General features: G+C 46.2%; 1 protein-coding gene across 9 annotated transcripts in view; it reads right to left on the bottom strand.

Annotated features, from left to right (window-relative positions):
* Positions 1–2,776: 2,776 nt before the first annotated feature.
* Positions 2,777–24,711, bottom strand: part of LOC119977318 (ubiquitin carboxyl-terminal hydrolase 35-like) — a 167,253-nt gene continuing 145,318 nt past the window's right edge. For all 9 annotated transcript variants that reach the window (XM_038818085.1, XM_038818086.1, XM_038818090.1 and 6 more), the window contains one exon: positions 2,777–6,358. In XM_038818085.1, the coding sequence (XP_038674013.1) occupies positions 6,191–6,358 (168 nt within the window). In that variant the 3' untranslated portion in view covers positions 2,777–6,190. The remainder of the gene's footprint in view (positions 6,359–24,711) is intronic.

Here is a 24,711-nt window from a genome sequence, read left to right as displayed (position 1 = left end):
AGCATTTCCTTGATCTTATGTGGAGTGAAACGCATTGGCTGAAGATTGACATTGATGATGCTGGGGACCTCCACAGAAGGCAGAGATGGATCATTTACTAGGCATTTCTGACTGAAGGTGATTCCAAATGCTCCAGCCTTGTTTTTTGCACCGATGTGCTGTACTTCCCCATTATATTTGGAATATTTGTGAAACCTCTTCCTCCAGTTCATTTTTCAGTATGTCTAGTGCTGCTCCTGCCATGCCATCTGCGCTCTTCATTGAAGCAAGATTGATCCCTGGCTTGACGGTAATGGCAGAGTGGGGGAACGTGCCAAGCAATAGAGGTTACAGATTGTAGCTGTATACAATTCTGCTGCTGGCCCACATCACCTCATGGATGTCCAGTTTTGAGGTGCTAGAATTTTTGAAATCTTTCCCATTTTGCTATAAATTTGCTGATAGGCTCAAAATGAGCTATTAGTAGGCAATGCAGAACATCAAGTTCTGTTTGCTGGGCTCCCCTTTAGATCAGGAAAACAATTTGGCAGACATTGACAGGTGGTAGAGACTTAGAGCAGTTCAGACATGGATCTCTTGAATTTGTGTGAAGTTTCTGAACTTCCATTAAGTAAAGGTGGAAAACAGCAGCCAGGTTTCTGGCATTCGGTGTGTTGGGCAACCTGAGACAAGAGGGAGGTCATTGACCTAACATCAGAGTGTGAGCCTGCAAAGCCTTCAGTGAGGCAAGGAGACGCCGCTGACCAACGGCTGTCGAGGGGAGCATCAAGATGACTCTCTACCTCCAGGCCAGGATTCAGGAGGAGGGCAAACAACCAAAAAGAATAGAGGCCACCAGTTCAGATAGCTAGCAGCAGCAGCAGCCAGCAAGGAGCACACGCGGTCGAAGGTCAAAGCCCGGCCATCTGAGAGAGCCAAGCAGAGCAGCAGTTGGGAGGTGCGAAGGCGGCGCCACTTCTCAGGGAATCAGGGAGCAGCAGCCAGTGGGAGCAGGGTGACTCGACCAGAGCCCAGCCAGGCAGCAGGAGAATAAAGGCTGGGCAGCAACTGTGAGTGGAGGATGGGTGGGGTCAGGAGGGCATTGTTGTCATTTGGGGTGGGGCTCGACGTCATTGGAGGCAGGCTGTGACATAGGGTATCTGTAAAGGAGAGAGTGCGGCCCCCAAAAGTGTAAGTCTGCCTCTGACTACTGCCAAGACTAACCTATAATTCAAGGTCTATTAACTGAATTTAAATTAGACCAGCTGCCATAGCCTGGGCCTTTGGATTATGAGTCAGTGACATTACCATTAATTTTATAAATCAAGTGAATTCATGCAATAATTAATTAAGAGTGTTTGCTAGGAGTTCTATGCTTAGTTTTCCTCCCTACACATAGCGAAGGACATCAAAGACCAGGACAATGTGTAGACAATTACCAGATTGATTCCTAGTCTTAAAGTTTTTAGTTTTAAGGATCGGCTTGAAGAGTTGGGACAATTTATTTTCAAAAAATGTAGACTTAGAGAGACTGAAATAATAAAATTAAGAAAACATTGTGGTGGTATGATTAGCATAGCTGCCTGCCATTGGTGTAGAACACCGGCTTACCATTGGCCCTGGTCGGTCATGTGCCTCTCAACCGGTTGGTTGAGACCAGTCATGTGACGGCTCCCCGATTGGTCGAGAGGCCGAGTTAACCCCGTCTCCAGGGTGGGGTATTAATACCCAGTACTCCCAGCGGTCGTCTTTCTACTGTAATCGACTGCAGGGCTAACATCTAGCAGATTAAAGCCATACTTTTGTTCAGCAACTCGTCTTGCGTTCAATTGATGGTACATCAAAGATTACATTTAATCCAATTGCACAGTTGGACAGATAGGGATGGTCAGACTTGAAGATATGCCATAAAATATCTGAGCAGAGAGTCTGAAACGGATTATCTAAACAATTTGGATCCACTGCAAACTTTTAAAAAGTGAACTGGAGTTTTTCTCAAATTGGTCATTGCCATTTGTTGTTTTGTGTCTCTCCCAGGAGGTTGTATGGTATTGTTAAGCTATGGATCTGTAAGTGAACAGGTTGCATCACAGCTTGATGGGATGGTGTTGCTGAGTCTTGTGGTCATTTCCTGAACTTCCTTTTGGTACATTACATTTTGGTTAGGTAACAAATTTCAACGGCAAAATCACGAAAACAGAAGAAAACTATAAAAATCAAGAAACCTCACAAATAAATTGGTCTTTATTCGATTTCACAAGTCCAGATTGATAAATCAAGTGATGATAAATCCCCCTGGTCATTGACCCCTCCACGAAGGGGAAATGTTTCTTCCTGTCTACTCTTTCTATACCCCTCATAATTTTATACATCACAATCATGTCACCCCTCAGTCTCCTCTGTATCAAGGAAAACAGCCCCAATCTATCCAATCTCTCTTCATAACTAAAACTCTCCAGCCCAGGCACATCCTGATGAATCCCCTCTGCACCCTTTTCATAGCTGCACACAATACTCTTGCTGTGGCCTAACCAACATTTTATAACCTCCCTACTCTTAAACTCTATGCCTTGGCTAATAGAGGCAAGTATACTATATGCCTTCTTAACCACTTCATTCACCTGCCCTATTACCTGTGTCCATCTTCTCCCCGCAGTCACGATCCCAAAAGAAACTTTGACTGATCTTGAACATAGGAGCGCCTGATCTTGAACATAGGATTTCTTAATTCAGGAGACAGGAAAGGAATACCAAAGGATGAAGCATTATATCAATATTTATTATAATAATATTGGTAGATTACTTTGTTTACATAGTGATAGCGATAATAATTAGTGTTCAAAAAAAATACACATTATCTGAATGGTTTTAGTTTGATTTCTTTGGACAGCATAACTAAAACTTCTCTATCTCAGCTGCATCTATTTTGCATTTTGTTATGGCAAACTATATTTGCATTCATCAACAGTAAGGGTTTTAAGGTTTTTCAATAGCATATTCTATCTTTCATGTACAGTTTATACAATTTCATTAATGGATGCAAAGAATAAATATACTGCTATAAACAAAAGTGTAGTCATCATAAACTCATCTGGTTACTTTTGCAACAGTTACGAATTAATGTACTGAGGCATTCATTACACATCAATATCCATTATCCTCGTTGATTAGAATAGTTGCATAGAACAGTCTAGTTGTAAATGCAGTTTATATCTTAAATTGAAACAGAAAAGCATAGGCTTTTTTTAGTTTGCATTTCTGAGGCAAAGTACAGAAATACAGAAACGTTAAGGATTAAGGCATTACTTCTTCATACTTCAAATCATAAAATTGGATATTAGAGAACACATGTAAATTGTTGAACAGATGACAGATTCTCTATATTCCTAGATACCCTCCTCCCTAAATACAATAACTGATGACAAAAACACAAGTTGTCTGCTAATTTCAGAGTTACCTGTTGAAGAGATGTATAAAATCAATCCAATTTTTTTTTCTGATAGCTATGGAAGGCACAGCAGAAATGTGGCACTATATGTGGGAAGTCAGACTGGAAGGGGTGAAAAGGAAGAAATATCTCTCTCTAGAATAAAATAAGGAGGAATGTTTTAACTAGAGGACTCTCTACAATTACTTACAAGGGAAATTCAATTACATCATAAACTGCCTTCTGATCACAGAAAATGTATTTCTGGTATTCAGTGATTGACTAGTTATTACCCTTTGAAAATGACTATTGGCAACAAAACATAAAACCACAGGTTACAGAAAGAATCCAGAGATGCCAAAGCCTTCGTTCGTCAGCATTACTACACATCTGTCAACACCTTCAAATTATTAATTAATACCTTTGAGTTAATACTTTTATTCGAAAAGCACCAATAATTTCACAAGGCATACAACAGTAACCAAAACCTGGATCTGCTACCCCAATTTTACACTTCTGCACTGACTACAGTTTAACATTAATAAATACAATATTGACATAGTCACAGTGTTCATGAATTCAAATTGCAATCTTCCTAGAATAATTTATTCAGAGAAACCATATTAAGAGATCTTAAAACCATAAATTTAATTGCAACATTTGGTATTACCTTTTGAGGTGTCCTAGGATGTTAAATTCAACTTTGGCAGGGATGCAAAACTGACAGTAACAGATCATCTTCCATCTACACCATGCCCAGTCTGTTACCACCTGTTTTGTGCCAAGGTCTGCATTTCTATATATCCTTTGTGTATACTTTTCATAATAAAATCTCTTAAGTTTCCTATTAATATTTCAGCTCACATTCAATTTAAAAATGAAATGGTAGGAGGAAATTAGATCTTTTCAAAATATGTTAATTTACCCCAAAACAGTCTCAAACTATGTGCCTTTGTATAACAAAGACGTCCCACCAGTGAAACTGCCTTCTTAACTAGATCAGAACTACACAAGGTTTATATTTCACAGGAGCCAAGCTTGTAGCTATTCTCAATAAGGTTGTTAATTTAAAACAGTTATGTGCAGATTTACATGGCACATTTCTTAAAGCATTCTTTACTCTTTTTGCACAAAGCTTTCCCACACACTGCATTTAGCATCCATGCAGTTAACGAATAAGACTTTTTATTAACATCAGTCTGGGAAAATTTGTAGCAAGGTAAAAAGAACCGTGGATCAACACATTCATAACCTTATTTTTTTTTTAACATATTTAAAAACAGACTCCTAGATATACATCAGGCTGCAAAAATACAAGGTGCGTCAAATACATATTGCAAAAATTTGGTGTGCAAGTCATTTTTGTTCTTTGGGGATTTGGTAGGGAAGCAACTTACTCCCTATATCCAAAATGTATCCAACTGCATTATTCTTATTTTTATTCCCTTGTGAAAGTTATTTCTTGCTCTTTTTTAATCTGTCAAGCTGAGACTTCATTTCAAATCCAGGCTCAGGGAAAGAGGCAAGAATGCATAGATCCAACTATACTGATGTATGATAAAGTCAGTTGAGGACAGAACTATCATTGACATTCAAGATACATTTTTTTGTTTATTGGTGATGATGCCACTACTTCATTCTAACCTTCCTCACCACCTCCATCCTCCTCTTTATTTTCTATTCCTACTTGGCAACACAATTGCCTCAGTTGGGAGTTACAGTCTTTGCAAAGTAAAAAATTCAGAACTGATGTTAAAATTCTTAATTATACATGCTTTATTCCTAGAACTCTGAAGGACTTATAGACTTAGTAACTCTGTGCAGAAAAGAACAGCAGTGTATGAAAATTAGTGTAGGCTTAGTCAGGAGTAACACCTCAAACAAAATATTCATTCGACTGAAAAAGCTGGGTTTTACTATGATGTTTATATTTTCGATTTAAGTAATACAATTAGACAATAAACTTTTCTGTCCCAGATGCAAAAGAAATTAAGGCAACTAATTGGATTCCATCTGCCATATATATACGCACGTCATGATATACCGACCAATGTTGACTCTAGAGTTCCATATAGCCTTCTAATGATTCAATTAGAGCAATATTTTCTAGGGATTGAAAATTCTGAATGCGTGTGCATGGCTGTTAGGGAGTTATCAACAATTGATGGAAGTCTGCCCAACATGTTGCAGTCCACATTTGCATAACCATATGTAGAGTGGATGGTTTCCCACATATTTGTGATCCCAGCCGGATAGTCCAGCATTAACTCCTCAACTTACTGCCATCTCAGAGGAAGGGAAAATTGTATGCGAACTGACATTGCTCAATGTTCAAACTGCTGAATCCGTCTTAAAGTCAGAGTGATGTAAAAGTCACAAAAATAACCTCAAAAGTATATTAATAGAATGTCACAAACCTAGTGACAATCATTGACATTCATAAATCAGCCAGTTTATGCATGCCTCCAAAGAGCAGGTATTTAATAGTTATTGAAGAACGAGGAATATTATATTTTAGAAGTGAAATCCAGCACTAATCAAATTTGTTGCATTCTGTTTCTCGGCCATTACCCAAATGTCTTTTAATTCTGCATTTTAAAAAAGTAATTCCACAAAATTGCCTACTTCCTCAATCTCAAAGCAGAAATCCATAATACTGCAGGCAAACAAATTGAGCATCCTGTCAGGTAGATCTCTTTTGACTCTGCAAAAGACTAAGTCATGCAGCCGTTACCATGTAAGTAGTACAACTGAGGTAGAGAATGAAGAAGCCCCTAATCATATTTAGAAAATCAAACGTCCAAATGACCCCAAATCACTTCCTCCTCCAGCGGCTGGACCACAACTTCCAGAAGGACCACCATTTTCATCATCATCAAAGCGCTTCCACCATATCGGAGTTGTAGAAGGTGGTGTACTGCCAGATCTTTTCCGCGCTTCTTTTTCTTCTTCCTAGATGCAAGTTACACTATTACCATACTCATATTTGACATGTTTTCTTTAGACAAATTAAACTGTTTTCACAAAAAACACATGTATTCTCTCAGGTTAATACAACTTTGATAAAAAAACATTCCATCAATTACTCAGTACAGCAATTTTCTATACCCAGTAGGTATTAGAGCCATGTGATAATAACACTCAATGACTATTCTCAGGAACAGACTATATCCCCCAACACTTCTACTTTCTGTCTTTGTTCTGTTAATTGCATCAACTGTCTTATTGCATTGCAGATACCAATAGGAACTTGCAGTCAACAATTAAAATGCATTGGGTTAGTTTTCTATTGGTTTGACATATCTATGTTCAAAAGATTTTTCCCAATACACAAATAATTTATTAATTTAACTTGTATAGTGTACAATAATTGAATAGGTAATCGCTGTATTCAGGCCAAGAATTACTCATCACTTCGATATTACTGTTAAGAGTTAGAATACAGGTTCTCGATTCTAGATGGACCACTGGGCAGGACACTTTCTGGGAGTTGGAGTGGCCCATGGTAGCACAAGTGTATAGCACTGTGACGTCACAGCGCCAGGGTCCCAGGTTCGATTCCCCGCTGGCTCACTGTCTGTGCAGAGTCTGTACGTTCTCCCTGTGTCTGCATGGGTTTCCTCCAAGTGCTCCAGTTTCCTTCCACAGTCCAAAGACGTGCAGGTTAGATGGATTGGTCATGCTAAATTGCCCTTAGTATCAAAAAAGGTTAGGAGGGGTTATTGGGTTACGGGGATAGGGTGGAAGTGAGGGTTGGCGCAGACTCGATGGGCTGAATGGCCTCCTTCTGCACTGTATGTTCTATGTTCTGACTCATTTATTCAACTCCAAAAGATAACAGTCAACTACCTGAAAAATCATTGCCGAGAAGTTTCCAGGCTGATGCAAGTACAAACAAGAAACTATGGAAAAAGAAAAGTTATTTGACCTATTGAGCCTAAATGTTACAAACATCTACCTCGTCACGGCATCGTCCCTGGAAAAATTCTCTCAGAATTCAAATATTCAACTAAAGTTTCAAAATTTTCAATCACCACATTTAAATTGAATGTTATATAAATAGGGATAGGCAAAAAGAAAATCAAATGTCTTAGTCTTAGTAGAAACTGCCAATTTTATATATGTCCACACTTGTGTAATCATCAAAGTTAATGAACCTGCTTATTTCTTCAAATAAAACTGTATAATGGTTGAGTTTTATCATTGTCATCCCTGTTGCACTCTTGCCTCCAAGTTACAAGATTCCACAATAAAGTCCTACTCCAGGGCTTGAGCACACAAGCCAACACTCCAGTGCAATTCTGAGGATATGTGCAGAGGTGTTGTCTTTCAGACGAGGCATTAAACCGAGGTCCCATCTGCCTGTTCATGTGGATGCAAAAGATCCCATGATATCAAAGAAGGACAGGGAGTTACTCCCTGTGGCCTGTCCAATTTTTATTCCTCAATTATCACAACACTGTGGGAGTTTGCAGTGTACAAAAGTGGCTACTGTATTTCCTGCATTCACAACAGTGACCATGCTTCAACAAGTACTTGCCTGTAAAGTGCTTCAAGATGTTTAATGGTCAAAAAACACAAACTGGTAACTTCATCCTTTGATAAGAATGTATTGTTACCTTCTGGAAGGGCTGTGAAACTGTTCACTGAAATAAAGAAATTCCAATAAGAAACTAAAAAAATAAATAAATAAAACGCACTACATAAATGTAATTTTTTTTTTTGTTCCTCCAATTACTTGTTAAACTTTTGTTCTTACTAATTTACTTTTAGGGCATGAAATTTTATTTGTCACTACATTTTGCATGCTCCCCAAAATAAAAGCCTCTCTAATGATGGGGCGTATGGTTTCAAATGTGCTCTTTACATCACAAAATAATTACAGATATTTGGTCCGTCTTAATTTGTCCCTTTTCTTACCAAGCCAAAACTTCCCTTCAGAACGAGATAATATGGTCTTGAATCTATACATCCGACTCTCTCTAGATTCCCTCTCAATTGCCTTTCGGCCCCACCATACTCAACTCATCTCAGGCCTCGCCTGCATTCTTGACCCCATGACCATTCAGGTTTCCTTACTGACCATCTATGTGTGAGACGGTCAGCAATTCTCAAAGAATCTGTGGAGAGGAAAACAATTAACTTCATGCCAGTGACCTGCCTTCAGAACATCAACCTCAAATGTTAACAGTTTCCCTCTTCACATATGCTGCCAAACCTGCTGAGTATTTCCAGCACTTGCTTTTATTTCAAGATGTACAATAATCATTATGCTTTTCTTTTATATTATAAAATGGTTGCAACCAGGTTCAATTCTGGCCTTGGGTGACTGTCTGTGTGGAGTTTGCACTTCCTCCCAGTGTCTGCATGTGTTTCCTCCGGGTGCTCTGTTTTCCTCCCACGGTCCAAAGATGAGCAGGTTAGGTGGATTGGCCATGCTAGATTGTCCCTTAGTGTTAGGTGGGGTTACTGGGTTATGGGGATAGGGTGGAGGCGTGGGTTTAAGTCGAGTGCTCTTTCCAAGGGCTGGTGCAGACTCAATAGGCTGAAAGGCCTCCTTCTGCACTGTAAATTCTATCCCACTAAGCCCTTTCAAAAACACCATTAATTTCCTCAGAAGCATATATTCAACCCCTCACTTCTCACTTAATATGGCCCATCACCACCACAATTTCCTTAATAAAATTATTGAATGTTACTGCCACATTTCCTGTCATAAGTTTTTGGGGTTTGGAGGTATTAAAACCTTTTACTTAAAATATTTAAGTTTCTTAATTTATAACAATGGGATCCTTGGTTGTTCCTGATCTAACAGGGAAGAACAAGCAGTATTTAAGAATCAAGCAGAATTTATTAAGCAAAATGTTATATGCACTTAACGAAAGCAGGGACAAAGAGTCATCGGACTCGAAACGTTAGCTCTTTCCTCTCCCTACAGATGCTGCCAGACCTGCTGAGATTTTCCAGCATTGTCCCTTTCGTTTCAGATTCCAGCATCCGCAGTAATTTGCTTTTATTAAGAAGTTCCTTGTCCCTTAAGGCCCTAGGATTCCTCGGGCACTGCCAGCACAGGTGATACCTTTTTCACCGAAGTAACGAGACACTGAACTGTTTCAGACAAATGATACCACAGAAACAATGGTAAACTGCGCCAGCAAAGGCTTCTGATAGCTCAAATTTTATCCCCAATTGACTGTTCCTTTTCCCTTATTAGGAAATGGTCTGAATTTTTAAAAAATGCATTTATTAAGGTTTTTGTAATATACAGAACAAGGATAAGCATGGACATACATTTGAAGATGAAAGAAAAAATAAGAGAAAGATATACACATTGGTTGGTTTGTTATTTACAATGCTTATAGCTTCCTGTTTTTCAAGTAGACATTTGTTTCTGGCTCGGTACACTGCGATTAGGGTGGTAAAGGCAAGGGCGTCAGCCCTCCTCCCCAAGAAGAGAACTGGCTGCTCTGATACCCCGAGAACTGCCACTTTTGGGCAAGGCTCCAACCCTCATCCCCACTACCTTGAACACTGTCTCGAAAAAAAGCTGCCCAAATCCCAGCAAGTCTGGGGCAAGACCTGGACATGTTAGCCAGGCCTCCTTGGCACCGTTCACATTTGTCCTCCACCTCCGGGGAAAACCTGCTCATTCGGGTTCTAGTTGAATGACCCTGTGTACCACTTGACTTAGACTTTCACATGTTGAGGTGGAGTTGACCCTGTACGGTGCTTCCCTCTCGAGTCCCCACCCTACTTCAAACTCCCAAGTCCTCCTCCCACTTTCCTCATCTCATTGGGTGACGCCGCAATTTCCCTTCCCTGGATGTCTGTGTTCAGTAGTTCCTCTAGCTAGATTGCTGTGATGGTCGTCGGTATGTCCTCGTTTCCCTGCGTAAGAAGATTTCGATCTGCATGTATCATAGTTCATTCCCTCCCGTCAGCTGGTACTTCTCTGTCAGTTTCTCGAGAGTTTTCAGTCTGTAGTCAGTGTAGAAGTCCCCAACTATCAGTGTCCCCCGTCCTATCTCCACATTTTGAAGGTGGTGTCAGTTGTCGCCAGCATGAACCTGTGGTTGTTGCAGATGGAGGGCTTTATCGGACATTTTGGTTAGCCTGAAGTGCTAAAGCAGTTGGTTCCGTTGTCCACGGCGCTCGTAATTGCGCAAATCCCCGCGCAGCAGCTGGTTTTTCACAACACCGGCTGCAAGCAGCCGTGAACATGTTTTTTTTTTAAATTCGGCTGCATTATGCATGCCGCCGTATTTTTAAAAAAACGGTTGCAGCTTTTTGTTTGACAAGTTCTGTAGTGGTTTTTATTCATTTAATTATTTATTTTTTTCATTTATTTAATTCATTTTTTTTTTACAAGTTCGGAGGGGGGGTTTATTTGATAAAATTTTACAGGAAAAAAATTCAGAACTTTGGACAGATGGAGACTCCATACTTTCTGACACCGGAGGCTTCACCTTCATCCAACAGGTTACATTGGAGGAGCGTGTACGAGAGCCAAAGGGACCCAAAACCATTTCCTCCATTTTTGTCGGCAGCAAACAAGGTAAGAGAAAATGGTGGGTCGCGCAGCTCGGCCGGCGTGGGTCGCGCAGCTCGGCCGGCGTGGGTCGCGCAGCTCGGCCGGCTGGTAAAAATGGGTCCCCGGAAAAATAGTTTGAAGAACACTGCTGTACACAGTTAATGTCTCCCCCCCAACCAATGATTAGTCAGTATGTATCTACCTCAGAGATTTCCGCCATGGTCTTTTTAATAAACTCAGTGTCGTTCCAGTTGGGAGCGTAAATGTTAACCAGGACTACCAGTGCACTGCCTAGGAAACCGTTGATCACGACGTACCTGATGTAACCATCAATTCACTAGACACACGATTGGAAGTAAACTGTGGTTTTAATAGTCTTACAACTGAGCCTGCCTGCAACCAGAGGAACTGAGAGCTGGCTTACGGCTGCAGCACTTTATACTTCCGGTAGTGGGTGGAGCCATGGGCGGAGCCAAGGGTGGAGCCCTGTACAAGCTCCTCATCTCCCCCTATGGGCAGAGCCGCACAACGGCTCACATACAGAGCCCACAAGGACATAATACAATGCAATGCAATACAGTGTGAATTACAATGCAGTATGAATTCACCACATTCACCCCCTGTAAAAAAATCAAGTCCGGCTGGGGTGACGGGTCTACAAGTTGAGTCGGTCCGGTGGCCGAGTCGTCCTTTGGGATCGGCGGAGCACCGGGGTTGCAGCCTCTTCGGGTGGCTGGGTGGTGACGATCGGTGTGGGTATGAGGGTGGACTCGGGGTGTTTCGGCCAGAGCTTCATTCCTGACCGGTGCGACGGCCGACGGGGGGCGCAGGAAACCTATAGGCGTGGGGGCGCCGAGCGTGGGCAGGGAACCTATAGGCGCAGGGGGTCGGGTGGGGTGTAGTGAGAGGGGTACCTCGGCGGTGGTGGTGGATCCTGCAGGCGCCAGGTCCCGGAGGGAAACGGTGTCCTGGCGGCCGTCAGGGTATTCAATAAAGGCGTATTGGGGGTTTGAATGAAGCAGTAGCACTCTCTCTACTAGCGGGTCTGTTTTGTGTGCCCGGACGTGCTTCCGGGGGAGAACCAGGCCCGGTATCCTCAACCAGGATGGGAGAGAAGCTCCCGTGGTAGTGCCCCTAGGGAAAACAAATAATCGTTCGTGAGGGGCTGGTTGGTGGCGGTGCATAAGAGGGACCTAATTGCATGGAGCGCGTCGGGGAGGACCTCCTGCCAGTGGGAGGTCGGGAGATTCCTGGACTGGAGGGTCAGTAGGACGGTCTTCCAGACCTTCGCGTTCTCCTTCTCCACCTGCCCGTTCCCCCTGGGGTTATAGCTGGTAGTCCTGCTCGAGGCGATGCCCTTGTCGAGCAGGTACTGACGCAGCTCGTCGCTCATGAAGGACAAACCCCTGTCGCTGTGTACGTAGCTGGGGAACCCGAACAGGGTGAAGACACTGTGCAGGGCTCTGATGACTGTGTGGGAGGTCATATCGGGGCATGGGATAGCAAAGGGGAAGCGGGAGAATTTGTCGATGACGTTAAGAAAGTACACATTTCGATTGGTCGAGGGGAGTGGCCCTTTGAAATCGATGCTCAAGCGTTCAAAGGGCCGGGAAGCCTTTACCAGGTGGGCCTTGTCTGGTCTATAGAAGTGCGGTTTGCACTCCTCGCAGATCGGGCAATCCCTGGTGATGGCTTTTGCCTCCTCGGTGGAGAAAGGCAGATTTTGGGCTTTGACGTAGTGGGCGAGCCGGGTGACCCCCAGGTGGCAGAGGTCATTGCGGATAGCCTTCAAGCGGTCGTCTTGCGCGCTGGCGCACGTGCCGCGGGACAGGGCATCTGGGGGCTCGTTGAGCTTCCCCGGTCGATATAAATCATATCATAATTATAGGTGGAGAGTTTGATCCTCCACCGCAAGATTTTATCATTTTTAATTTTGCCCCTTTGCGAGTTGTCAAACATGAAGGCAACCGATCTTTGGACAGTGATGAGGGTAAACCTCCTACCTGCGAGGTAGTGCCTCTAGTGCCGTACGGCTTCCACAATGGCTTGAGCTTCCTTTTCGACTGAGGAGTGTCGAAGTTCCGAAGCGGAGACGGTTCGGGAGAAGAAGGCGACTGGTCTCCCTGCCTGATTCAGAGTGGCGGCGAGAGCGACCTCAGAGGCGTCGCTCTCCACCTGAAAGGGGACGGATTTATCCACCGCCCGCTTGGCGGCTTTGGCAATGTCCTCCTTGATGCAGTTGAAGGCCTGGCGGGCCTCAGCTGACAGTGGGAAGAGTGTGGTCTTAAATAGTGGGCGGGCTTTGTCCGCATACTGGGGGACCCACTGGGCGTAATACGAGAAGAATCCCAGGCACCTCTTGAGGGCCCTGGGACAATGAGGGAGAGGGAGTTGTAAAAGGGGGCACATACGGTCCGGGTCAGGGCCCAGGACCCCGTTTTCCACGACATAGCCGAGGAAGGCTAGTCTGGTAGTGCGGAAAACGCATTTGTCGTATTGTAAGTGAGATTGAGTTTCTGGGCGGTTTGGAGAAATCGGTGGAGATTGGCGTCGTGGTCCTGCTGATGATGGCCGCAGATGGTGACATTGTCCAAGTACGGAAACGTGGCCCGCAGCCCGTATTGGTCCACCATTCGGTCCATTGCTCGTTGGAACACCGAGACCCCACCGAGAAGGGGACCCGGAGGAAGTGGAAGAGGCGGCCGTCTGCCTCGAACGCCGTGTAGTGGCGGTCCTCCGGGCGGATTGGGAGATGGTGGTAAGCCGACTTCAGATCCACCGTGGAGAATATGCGGTACTGGACGATCTGATTGACCATGTCTGCAATTCTGGGGAGGGGGTACGCATCGAGGTGCGTGAACCTGTTAATGGTTTGGCTATAATCGACTACCATTTGGAACTTTTACCCGGTCTTGACAATCACCACCCGAGCTCTCCAGGGGCTGTTACTGGCCTCTACGACTCCCTCACGTAGGAGCCGCTGGACTTCGGTTCTAATAAATACCCTGTCCTGCAGGCTATACCGCCTGGTGCGAGTGGCTACGGGTTTGCAGTTAGCCGTGAGATTAGCAAACAGTGGAGGGCGATCGATTTTCAGAGTCGCTAGACTGCAGATAGTGAGTGGAGGTAGGGGTCCGCCGAAGCTGAGTGTAAGGCTCTTGAGGTTGCATTGGAAATCAAGCACAAGTAAGAGTGGGGCGCAGAGTTCGGGGAGTACATACAGCTGGAAATTAGAGTAGCTGACGCCCTGAATCGTTAGGGTCGCGACGGTGCGCCCTTGTATGTGGATTGAGTGCGAGCCCGAGGCGAGGGAGATAGTTTGCCGTGCAGGGAAGATAGGGAGCAAACAGCGTCTTACCAGGTCAGGATGTACAAAGCTCTCGATGCTCCCGGAGTCCAAGAGGCACGGTGTCCTGTACCCGTTGATTTTAACGGACATCATCGAGCTCTGGAGGTGTTTCGGACGCGACTGGTCCAGCGTGACTGCATTGAGTTGCGGCTAGTCGGTGGCTCGATCAGCAGTGCTGGAGTGGCCCCGCGATGAGGTCGTAGTCATCAAGGTGAGGTGAGGTCAATGGCCAAGATGGCGGCCCCCGTTGATCGCACCTGGCAGGTGATGAAGAAGATGGCGTCCAAGATGGCCACCCCCGTGGATCGCACGTGGCGGGCGGCGAGGAAGATGGTGTCCAAGATGGCGGCCCCCATGACTCGCACATGGCCGGCCACGTAGGGGAGGATTGCCAAGATGGCGGCCTCCATGAGTCGCACGTGTCGGGCGGAGGCGGAGTCGGCAGACACGCTGCAGCATTACGGGGTCTGCGGGCCCGCGAGTTTGGGAGGCGAGTGCTCTGGACTGCGGGGGAGTTAGAAAGTTTAGATTTTGCCAGGCAGACCCGGGCATAGTGTCCTTTGCGACCACAGCTGCTGCAGGTCGCGTTGCGGGCCGGGCAGTGCTGGTGTGGGTGTTGGGGCTGGCCACAAAAATGGCACGCTGGCGCTCCGTAGTGGGTGGGTGGCCGCGCGGCGCAGGCCTGGGGCAGTCACTGTTCGGGGGCCCACGACGGGGTCGCTTGGTCCGCGGAGAATGAGTTCAGACTGCGGAATGCGACCTCCATAGTCGTAGCTAACTCTACCGTGTCCTCCAAGTTCTGGGCCCCTTTTCAAGTAGTCGCTGGCGCACATAGTTAGACCTGAGCCCTGCAACGTATACATCACGGACAGCGAGTTCCATGTGTTGGGAGGCCGTTACAGCCTGAAAATTGCAGTCCCGAGCAAGGGCTTTTAAGTCGTGTGAATTACAATACAGTATGAATTCACCACAGTACCGCCCCCCGCCCCGGGTCCATAACCGTCCTCACCGCAGTAAACACAGTCCTCTTATTTAACAGTATGGCTACAACCATGGCACTCGTGCCGTAGCAGGAATGAGGGGTTTGACCTGCGGGATCAACCATACTTACCTGGTGGACTCGCCCATGCACTCAGGGGTTTTCCTTTGTTAGGGAGCCGTCCAAAATGGCCGTGGTCACCGTTCTCCCCATGAGGCTGGGTCCTTGTGCTCTGGGCCAGGGGCCACCCTTTGGCCAGGGGCCACCCAACATGGCTGCCAACTGTGTGCGCCGTGTGGGTGAGCCCCTGTACTCCAGGGTTTCACTTTATTCAGGGGCCCTCCAAAGTGGTTGATGCAGTGCCATTTTGTTCCAAGTTACCAATAAAAGTCTGTTGTAGACAGCCTAACTGTCCTTGCTCTCTCTGTTCTACTGTTCCCCTTGTGGTTTTTTTTACCCTCCCCCCTGTAGCAGCCCACTCCTCTGTGTCTTCCCCCAATTACCAATGTCTGCTCATCACCTCCCCCCCCCCCCCCCCCCCCCCCCGCCAAGCACATTCCCCCTTGTGGGAGATACGCAACGGTCTCTGTTTCCTGCACACTTCCCAGTGCTAGCTTACTCGCCAGTGTGGTGGCCCCCCTCCTGTCACCCATTCCCAAAGCTTCCTATCTGCCGTTCCCCTCACCTTCTCCTGCGCTCTGCTGCCCTCGCTCCTTCTTTCCTCCTTCGTCCCCAGAACAAGGTACTGCGATCCCACACAAAGTGTTCAACATGGTGGCTCACAGTTGGCAATTCAAAAATAAAAGTCTCTTCCGATGAGCTCTTCCTCACTGTTCCTGCTGCCGTTTCTCTAGTCCAATCTCCAAGACAAACTAGTCTGCATCCGCAGGGGCCGTGAAAAAGTGCTCCCTGCCTTGGAATGTGACCCAGAGCTTGGCTGGGTGCAGCATCCCAAGTTTTATGCCGCTCTTATACAGCGCGGCCTTCGCCCTGTTGAATTCTGCCCGGCGCTTAGCCAGGTCAGCCCCAATGTCCTGGTAGATCAGAATCCAATGACCTTCCCAGTTACAGTTCTTAGTTTGTCTTGGCTAGCGCTGGATTTGTTCCCGGTCTTGGTACTGGTGCATTCGTCCTCGGCTGTTCCCCGGCTCTGAGCTTTGGGTGAAGCGACCGATGCACTCGGTCGATTTCTGGTAGGCGGGGGAAGCTATCCCTTCCCACCATGTTGCCCAGCATTTGGGCCACATAGCCCATGGGGGTTCCTACCTTCGTTCCCCTCCAGCAGGCCCACGATCGGCAGGATTTGGCGCCACGATCGGTTCTCTTGGTCATCGATTTTCCCCTTCAGGCTCTCCTGTGTCACGACCAGCCTTACCAACTCTTTCTCCAGGGTGATGATCCGGTCACCCTGGTCTGCTGCGGCTTTTTCCTGCTCTAAAATAGTATTTTCCTGAGCTTCCAGTTGCCTATCCACCTTGTGTTGGGCCACTCCAGAGGCCACTAGGGAATTATAGACCAGTAAGCCAACATCTATAGTGGGCAAATTCTTGAATCCATAAGTCAGCATGGATTTATAAAGGGAAAATCATGCTTGACAAATCTGTTGGAATTCTTTGAAGATGTAACTAGTACAGTTGACAAGGGGAAGCCAGTCGATGTGGTATATTTAGACATTCAGAAGACGTTTGACAAAGTCCCGCATAAAAGATTATTGTGCAAAATTAAAGCGCATGGGGTTGGGGAAATGTATTGAGGTGGACAGAACTCTGGTTAGCAGAGAGATAGCAATGAGTAGGAATTAATGAGTCCTAATTGGCAGGCAGTAACTAGTGGGGTGCCAGAGGGATAGGTGCTGGGACCCCAGCTATTCACAATATATGTTAATGATTTGGATGAGGGAACAAAATGTAACATATCAAAGTTTGCAGATGATACTGTACCAAATTAGGTGGGAAGGTGAACTGTGACAAGGATGCAGGGATCCTACAGCATGATCTGGACAGGTTGGGCGAGTGGGCAAATCAATGGCAGATGCAGTATAATTTGGATAAGTGTGAGGTTCACTTTGGAAGCAAAAACAGGAATGCAGATTACTACCTGAATGGCTGTAAATTGGGAGAGGGGTGTGTGCAGCGGGACCTGGGTGTCCTTTTGCACCAGTCGCTGAAGGTAAGCATGCAGGTGCAGCAGGCAGTAAAGGCGGCTAATGGTATTTTGGCCTTCATTGCGCGAGGTTTTGAGTATAGAAGCCGCGTTGTGTTGCTGTAATTATACAGGGCCTTGGTGAGGCCACACCTGGAGTATTGGGTGCAGTTTTGATCTCCTTCTCTGAGGAAAGATGTTCTTGCTCTCAAGGGAGTGCGGCAAAAATTTACCAGACTGATTCCAGGGATGGCGGGACTGTCATATGAGGAGAGATTGACTAGGTTGGGATTGTTCTCACTGGAGTTCAGAAGAATGAGGTGGGATCTCAGAGACTTATAAAATTCTAACAGGACTAGACAGGGTAGATGCAAGGAAGATGTTACCAATGATGGGTGTGTCCAGAACCAGGGGTCACAGCCTGAGTCAGGGTAAACCATTTCGGATAGCGATGAGACGACATTTCCTCACCCAAAGAGTGGTGAGCCTGTGGAATTCATTACCACAGGAAGTAGTTGATGCTAAATCATTGAATATATTCAAAAGACGGCTAGATATAGCACTTGGGGAGAATGGGATCAAAGGCTATGGGGAGAAAGCAGGATTAGGCTACTGAGTTGGATGATCAGCCATGATCGTGATAGATGGCGGAGCAGGCTCGAAGGGCCAAAAGGCCTCCTTCTCCTCCTATCCTATCATATATTAACATAGATACATACAGTGGCACTGTAAGCCACTGTATGTATCTATGTACCAGAGCTTCCACAACTGCATCCTTGACCACAGCTTGAATATCTGTTTTTGTCTCTTCTCAATATTCTACCAATTCTCGAGAGAAACATCCTCCACCCATCTCCTGGAGTGGGGAGGCTCGTTGTGCGTTGGGCCGTTTTCTCTTGCTTTGGCGAGGCCCAAGCTTCGCCACCTCATGCACTGGCCGGCTCGGCCGTTTGTTTCTCCAGGCTTTTGCTGCGCTATTGGATTCCACATGGCCTCTGGAGTGGCAACTGTTTGACATTTTCCTCTCGCAATGTTGCTGGTAGAAGTGTGGGGATGTTTTTCCTTTGTTTTAGCGTGCTATTTTGGGTGAAAAGAGCCTATTTTTCACGTTTGTGGGAGGAGATTCACCTGATGTGCGACCTCTCATCACATCCCCGTCACCGGAAGTCAGGAAACAGTCTGAAGTAACCTCTTTCATTGTATATGGGTGAGGATCATCGAGTGTTGCCCCACCTTTGTAATTTGTCATGCAGAGGCAAATGTACATCTCTTATTTCCTTAGGCCACAGAGACTATATTCCATTATGACATATCCTTGTAGTTATACAGCAAGGTCAAGATTTTCCATTTGGGAGGCTAAGTGTTCCCACCGGGACTGAATAGTGTGCGATTCGCATTTCCGTTGGGGGTGCAATTTTGTAAGCAGGTCAGGACATGTAAATGGGCCAGCACTTTGCCGGCAGAAATTCAGAGCAATTCCTGGCCCAGCGGCCGTTGTAACCACCCGGGCTGGAGTAAACGCTAAAGAACATGACAGCTGGAACGGTTTTTAAGTGCTCGATTTACCACACACGCTGTAAGCCATGAAGATGTCTCACAGAAGACCTGCCAGTGAGGAGAGAAGGGACACCCACTTCCCCAAGAAGGGGTGCAGACTGAAACCTGCTCGCCTGAACATGGGAGGTGGTGGCAGAGGCAGTCAGCACTACCAGCCTCAGCAGAAGGAGACAGCTGATGATCCGGAGGAATGGGAATCACCGGTGAGAATCAGGGAGGGTTCAAACGACCAGGGGCAGGTGTCCTCTGTTTGGGGTGAGCTCTGCTGATCCCCTACTTCCTTCGCAGTGAGGCAGCACTTCTGAGGAGTGACAACACCTGGTGGCCCCTGATTGAGCCTGGCCACTCCCATCCCCTTGATGAAACAGCTGAGGTATGAGGTGTCTGGAGGCGTGGCCTGAATGGGCTTCCAGATGACCAGAGGCTCCGTGAGCATTCAAAGGATACAGACAGCAGCCAGCAAATTGAACAGCGTGTAAGTAGCATCAAAGGGGTGCATTTAAAACACATACGGCAGCAATGGTGGTCTGAGCCAGGCCACCCCGATCCCGAGGGGGACACCGTCACTCTCTGCTACTGCTCCCCGCAAGCCAGATAGGTTTTTTTTTTAGGGTTTTCCAGTGGGTTATGTTAAGCCTCCCGCTCCTCCACCACAGCCATTGGTGCCCGGGGTCCTCTAGTAAATACTGGCACGATTTTGTGCCCATGAGACCTCTACCTACGAGGGGTGGGGCTTGCAGAACCATGGAGCATGAAGTATTCAAGCCACTAATTATATTGAAATCCATGCAAACGACCCTTTTGTATGGATCCACCAGCACCGGGTACAAACATCGATATTGCCACCAATGAGGGATGGTTGCCAGGCACAAACCTAGATTTTTTGACTACCTGCATACTCCTTCCAGTCGCAGCAAATGGACAGATGAAGCGAATGGTCAAAACTATAGCAAATATAGAGATAGTCAATTGATGGTAGATAATTTAATTATTGCTGGAAAAAATGGAGCCGTGCTGTCAAAGCTATTAGTCTAAAGCTCATCAGGACAGACACAGGAACACCAAATTTCAAAGGAAACAACAATTTATACTGTATGAGAAAAGGGTGCTGACTAGTTGGTCAAGACAATGCCATGGAAAATGCACAGGGAACAATTGTGTCACATGCTTTTGTTTAATTTTTAAAAGGGTCTTTTGCTTGCAGAGGCCAGGTCCCTGTGAATAAATATATGTATCCCCTAGCAAGAGTAAGTGAGGCACATTGCAAGCCTGACTGATAATTTAAAATTAGTTAGTGTAATTGTGAGCACACATTGAATTTTTCAGCAATTCCTGCCCAACCCAGAATCTTCATCCTCTGCAGACAAAAGGAACATGTCCAGATATTGTGCCTTCTTATGAATTAAACAACAGCATGGAGGACAATAGTTCCTTGGTGCATTCTCCACTGCACCTTGACCAGAGTTGACTTGCTAACTAATCAGCACCCTTTACTCATGCAGTACAAATTGTTGCTCACTTTGAAATTTGGCACTATTGCATCTGTCCTGATTAGCACAAGACGAAAAGCTTTGACAAAATATCACTTTTTATCAGCAATACTCAAATAGAGTTCAATGTCAGCATGTGTAAGATAATTTACATCAAACCCAAGATAGATAAATATATATATATTTTTTATTTTTGAAATGGTCCAGAATTAAATACAAAGGTTCAGAGAGATCTGGAAGTCCAAATACACTCAGATTTGAGTAATTGTACCTCTCAAACCTGTTCTGACATTCAACAAGATCATGGCTGATCGGTTCCCAAACTCCATTCACCTGCCTTGGCTCCATATATCCCTTAATACTCTTGGTAAGCTAAAATCTATCAAATCAGATTTAAAATTAACAATTAAGCTAATACCGGCCACTTATTGTGGGAGAAAGTTCCACAAGTCTACTAACCTTCGTGAAGATGCCTTTCATAATTTCACACATGAATGGCCCTGGTTCAGACTTTAAGGTCTGTTTGTTTTAGACCTTCCCTACCAAAAAGGGGAATTCTACCTATCTAGCTACCCCAGTCATTTGTTTAAAAATTCGGAAAACCTCAATCAAATCTCACTATGACTGTCTACAGCAAATACAAGCTTAATTTATGCAATCTTTCCTCATAATCTAATAATTGCGGCTTGGTAACATTTTGGTCAATCTGTACTGCACATCTTACAAGATCAATTTATCCTTTCTGAAGTGCAAGACCCAGAACTGTACACAGTACTCCATTTGTGGGTTGGTCCAAATCCTGAGAGGAGGCAGTGGCATAGTGGTATTGTTGCTGGACTAGTAAAGCAGAGATCCAGGGTAATGCTCGAGGGACCCGGGTTTGAATCTCACCATTTGGTGACATTTGAAATCAATAAAAATCTGGAATTTTTAATAATAACCATAAAACCATTGCCAATTGTTGTAAAAACCTACCTGGTTCACTAGTGTCCTTTAGGGAAGAAATCTGTCGTCCTTACCTGGTTTGGCCTATTTCAGATCTACAGCTATGTGGTTGACTCTTAATTCCCTGAGGGATGAGCAATAAATGCTGGTCTAGCCAGCGACACCCCAATCCCATGATTTAAATTTTTAAAAATTATTAAAATCTGGTCGGCAGGAAGTAACCAAGAAAGCTAGAAAACCCTCTGAAAAGGGCTGGAAAACAAAGGGGAGGAAATTACGCTTCAGTTATTAAGCCATTGAGGAAATTATGCTTCAGATCCCACTACATTCTTTTCTGGTAAAAACAGCTCAGCAAGGATATTTTGTAATTCACCAGAGTTACACCATGGTTTAAGAGGGTTAATTTTTACAATATGTTGCATAAACATGGTTTGGATTCTCACAAATATAGCAGATTGAGGATGTTAAAAGGAATTAAATATAGCAGATGTAGGGAAACTATTTCCTCTGGTCGAGAAAATAAGAACAATTAGAGCTAGGTCATTTGGGAGCAAACTGAAGAAACACTTTTTCCACAAAGAGTATTAGATATTGGAAGTTGGCCTCAAAAGACTGAGTGCTAGGCCAATTAAGAATGATTAATGTTACTTAAGGGCATCATGAATTATACAGCAAAGCAGGAAAATAATGTAGAGACGCAGATCAGCTACAGCAGGGGTGGGCAAACTACGGCCTGCGGGCCGCATGCGGCCCGCCAAAGGTATTTCTGCGGCCCACCAAGTCATTTAAAAAAAAAAAAAAAAATTTTTTTTTTTTTTTTTAAAATTTTTTTTTTTTAAGGTTAATGGGGGGGGGGCTGTTGGGTTACTTACTGGTATAGGGTGGATACGTTGACTTGAGTAGGGTGATCATTGCTCGGCACAACGTCGAGGGCCGAAGGGCCTGTTCTGTGCTGTACTGTTCTATGTTCTATATGAGGTGCCCAGAATCATAACCGGGTGAAGTAATTATTTTACTTAATATACTATGCGGCCCTTTGTGAATTGTGAATTTCTGAATGTGGCCCTTGCACGGAAAAGTTTGCCCACCCCTGAGCTACAGGGTACGATCTAATGGAAAGGTTTTGAAGTGTAGTAGCAGCGAGAATAGCTGGGTGTTCGCTGACGCCAACCCGGCGTAACTGCTACCGGTATCCAACATCAATTAGTGCTGGTAATGATGCTCCACAGGCTTCACATCGAAAATGACTGTCCCGCCAGCTGATTCGCCTGGACGGCGCCGGAAGCTCCCGCTGACGAGGGGGAGCAGCACTTAAACTGACCCTGCAGAGCAAACCCAAGGCAGCACGCAGCCACGCCACCACACAGACCAACTCCATGATTTGGAGATGCCGACCTAGCCAAACTGTTGGGCGTGTTGAGAGTCCAGACCAGATACCCTATTCCTTCAAGGGGGTCATGGTCAGCCAGTGCCATCTGGGAGGCAGTAGCAGCGGCCGTCAGTGCAGGAAGTCTTACCAGGAGGACAGCCACCCAGCTAAATTACCTCCACTGGCCTGCACCTCCACCCCTCCCTCTCCCACCCCCACCAACCCCCCACACCCACCCCACCTTCCAAGAGAACACCTCAGAGGAGAGCTGTGAAGATACCACCACTGAGCTGTTATCCCCACCTTCCACCGGCACAGAAATATGCACCTCAGTAGACAAATGTTGTGGACAGGCTTCTGGGCCACAATCTGGTGAGCACCATACAGTTGCCGATGTACATCAGGTGGAGGTCTGCTGCATCACAGGACCCAGCTGGGTTCCAGTCAGATGTCTAGCCTCTGGATCAGGTTTCCCCAAAGCTGATCCTGACACTAGGTTGTGGCTGTGAGATTCAGTGGAGGATGTCAGCGACAATTCAGAACGTCCATAGCCAACTGGAAGAGTCCCAAAGGCTAAGGGCGCAGGAGATGACACTGGCAATGTGTGGCACCAAGGCCAACACTGCTAAGGGGGAGGGGGGGGGGGGGGGGGGGGGGGGGGGACCACAGTGGTGAGCCTGGAGCATGATGCCAGCTGCATAAGTGGTGGTGTCCAAGGCATTGCTCAGTAACTGAAGGTCATGGCTGAGGGCCTCAATTGCATGTTCAGGTCACTAGGGGACGTCTTTGATGCAGGTGGACCTTGCCACGGCGCTGCAGCGTGTCTCCCAATCTCGGGTGGGCATTGCTGATGCACTGCGAAAAATTTCCCAGTCTCAATTGGGCATTGCCGAGGCTCTCCAGAGCATGCCCCAGTCAATGAGGACGTGTCCCAGAAGCAGGTGGACATTGGAGAGGAACTGCAGAGCATGGTGCAGTCACAGATGGGCATCGCTGAGGGCATTGACAACATGGTACAGATAATGGGAAGCCACCAGGGCTGGCAGAGCCAGATGACTCAGGGGCTTCTGAGCCTCACTCCAGCTGCTGCTCTGTCGCAAGCTGACCGACAGGGCCCTGCGGGCACTGACTGGGAAAGGGGAGCACTACAAGCCAACCCGTCTCACTACAGGGAGACAACGGCTGTCACCGTTCTCCCACGTTCCTTCCTCCTGACAACGGCGCATCTTGGGGTCAGTGGGCAGAAAGGAGTGGCACGGCCTGGCATGTGCCACCAGCAAGTTGGCCTGAGGACGCCCAACAGGAGCATCATCGGCCACAGAATGCGGTAAGCAGCAGGCTGCCTCCACTTCTGATGTGCATCCTGGGGAGACACCTAAATGTAGCATCAGAGCATGGAAGGGCTAAGCAGATAAACAGGATCACTGAAAGGACACTGTGGGGGGAAGTGGGGCGGCACCATCAGTAGCTAGGGATAGTTAGGGTCATGATTGTTCACCATGAACACACATTACACCCGAGACATGTGGAGCCTCTATCACGTTATTCCTAAATTCCTAAAATGGGGGGGGGGGGGTCGCCTACTGTGCATATATTTGGATTGTGGGGGTGAGCCCCACGCAGACATGGGGAGAATGTGCAAACTCCACACGGGCAGTGACCCAGGGCCGGAATCGAACCTGGGTCCTCAGTGCCATGAGGCAGCAGTGCTAACCACTGAGCCACCCTGCTACCATTAGAAAGATAAAATTTAGGGTGGCATGTGACACATTGGTTAGCACTGGAACTGTGGCGCTGAGGACCTGGGTTCGAATCCCGGCCCTGGGTCACTGTCCGTGTGGTGTTTGCACATTCTCCCCATGTCTGCATTTGTTTCACCCCCACAACCCAAAGATGTGTTGGTTAGGTGGATTGGCCATGCTAAATTGCCCCTTAATTGGAAA

The sequence above is a fragment of the Scyliorhinus canicula genome, chromosome 14, assembly GCF_902713615.1.
Source record: "Scyliorhinus canicula chromosome 14, sScyCan1.1, whole genome shotgun sequence".
Lineage (NCBI taxonomy): Eukaryota > Metazoa > Chordata > Chondrichthyes > Carcharhiniformes > Scyliorhinidae > Scyliorhinus > Scyliorhinus canicula.
This window is presented reverse-complemented; position numbering and strand designations above follow the sequence as displayed.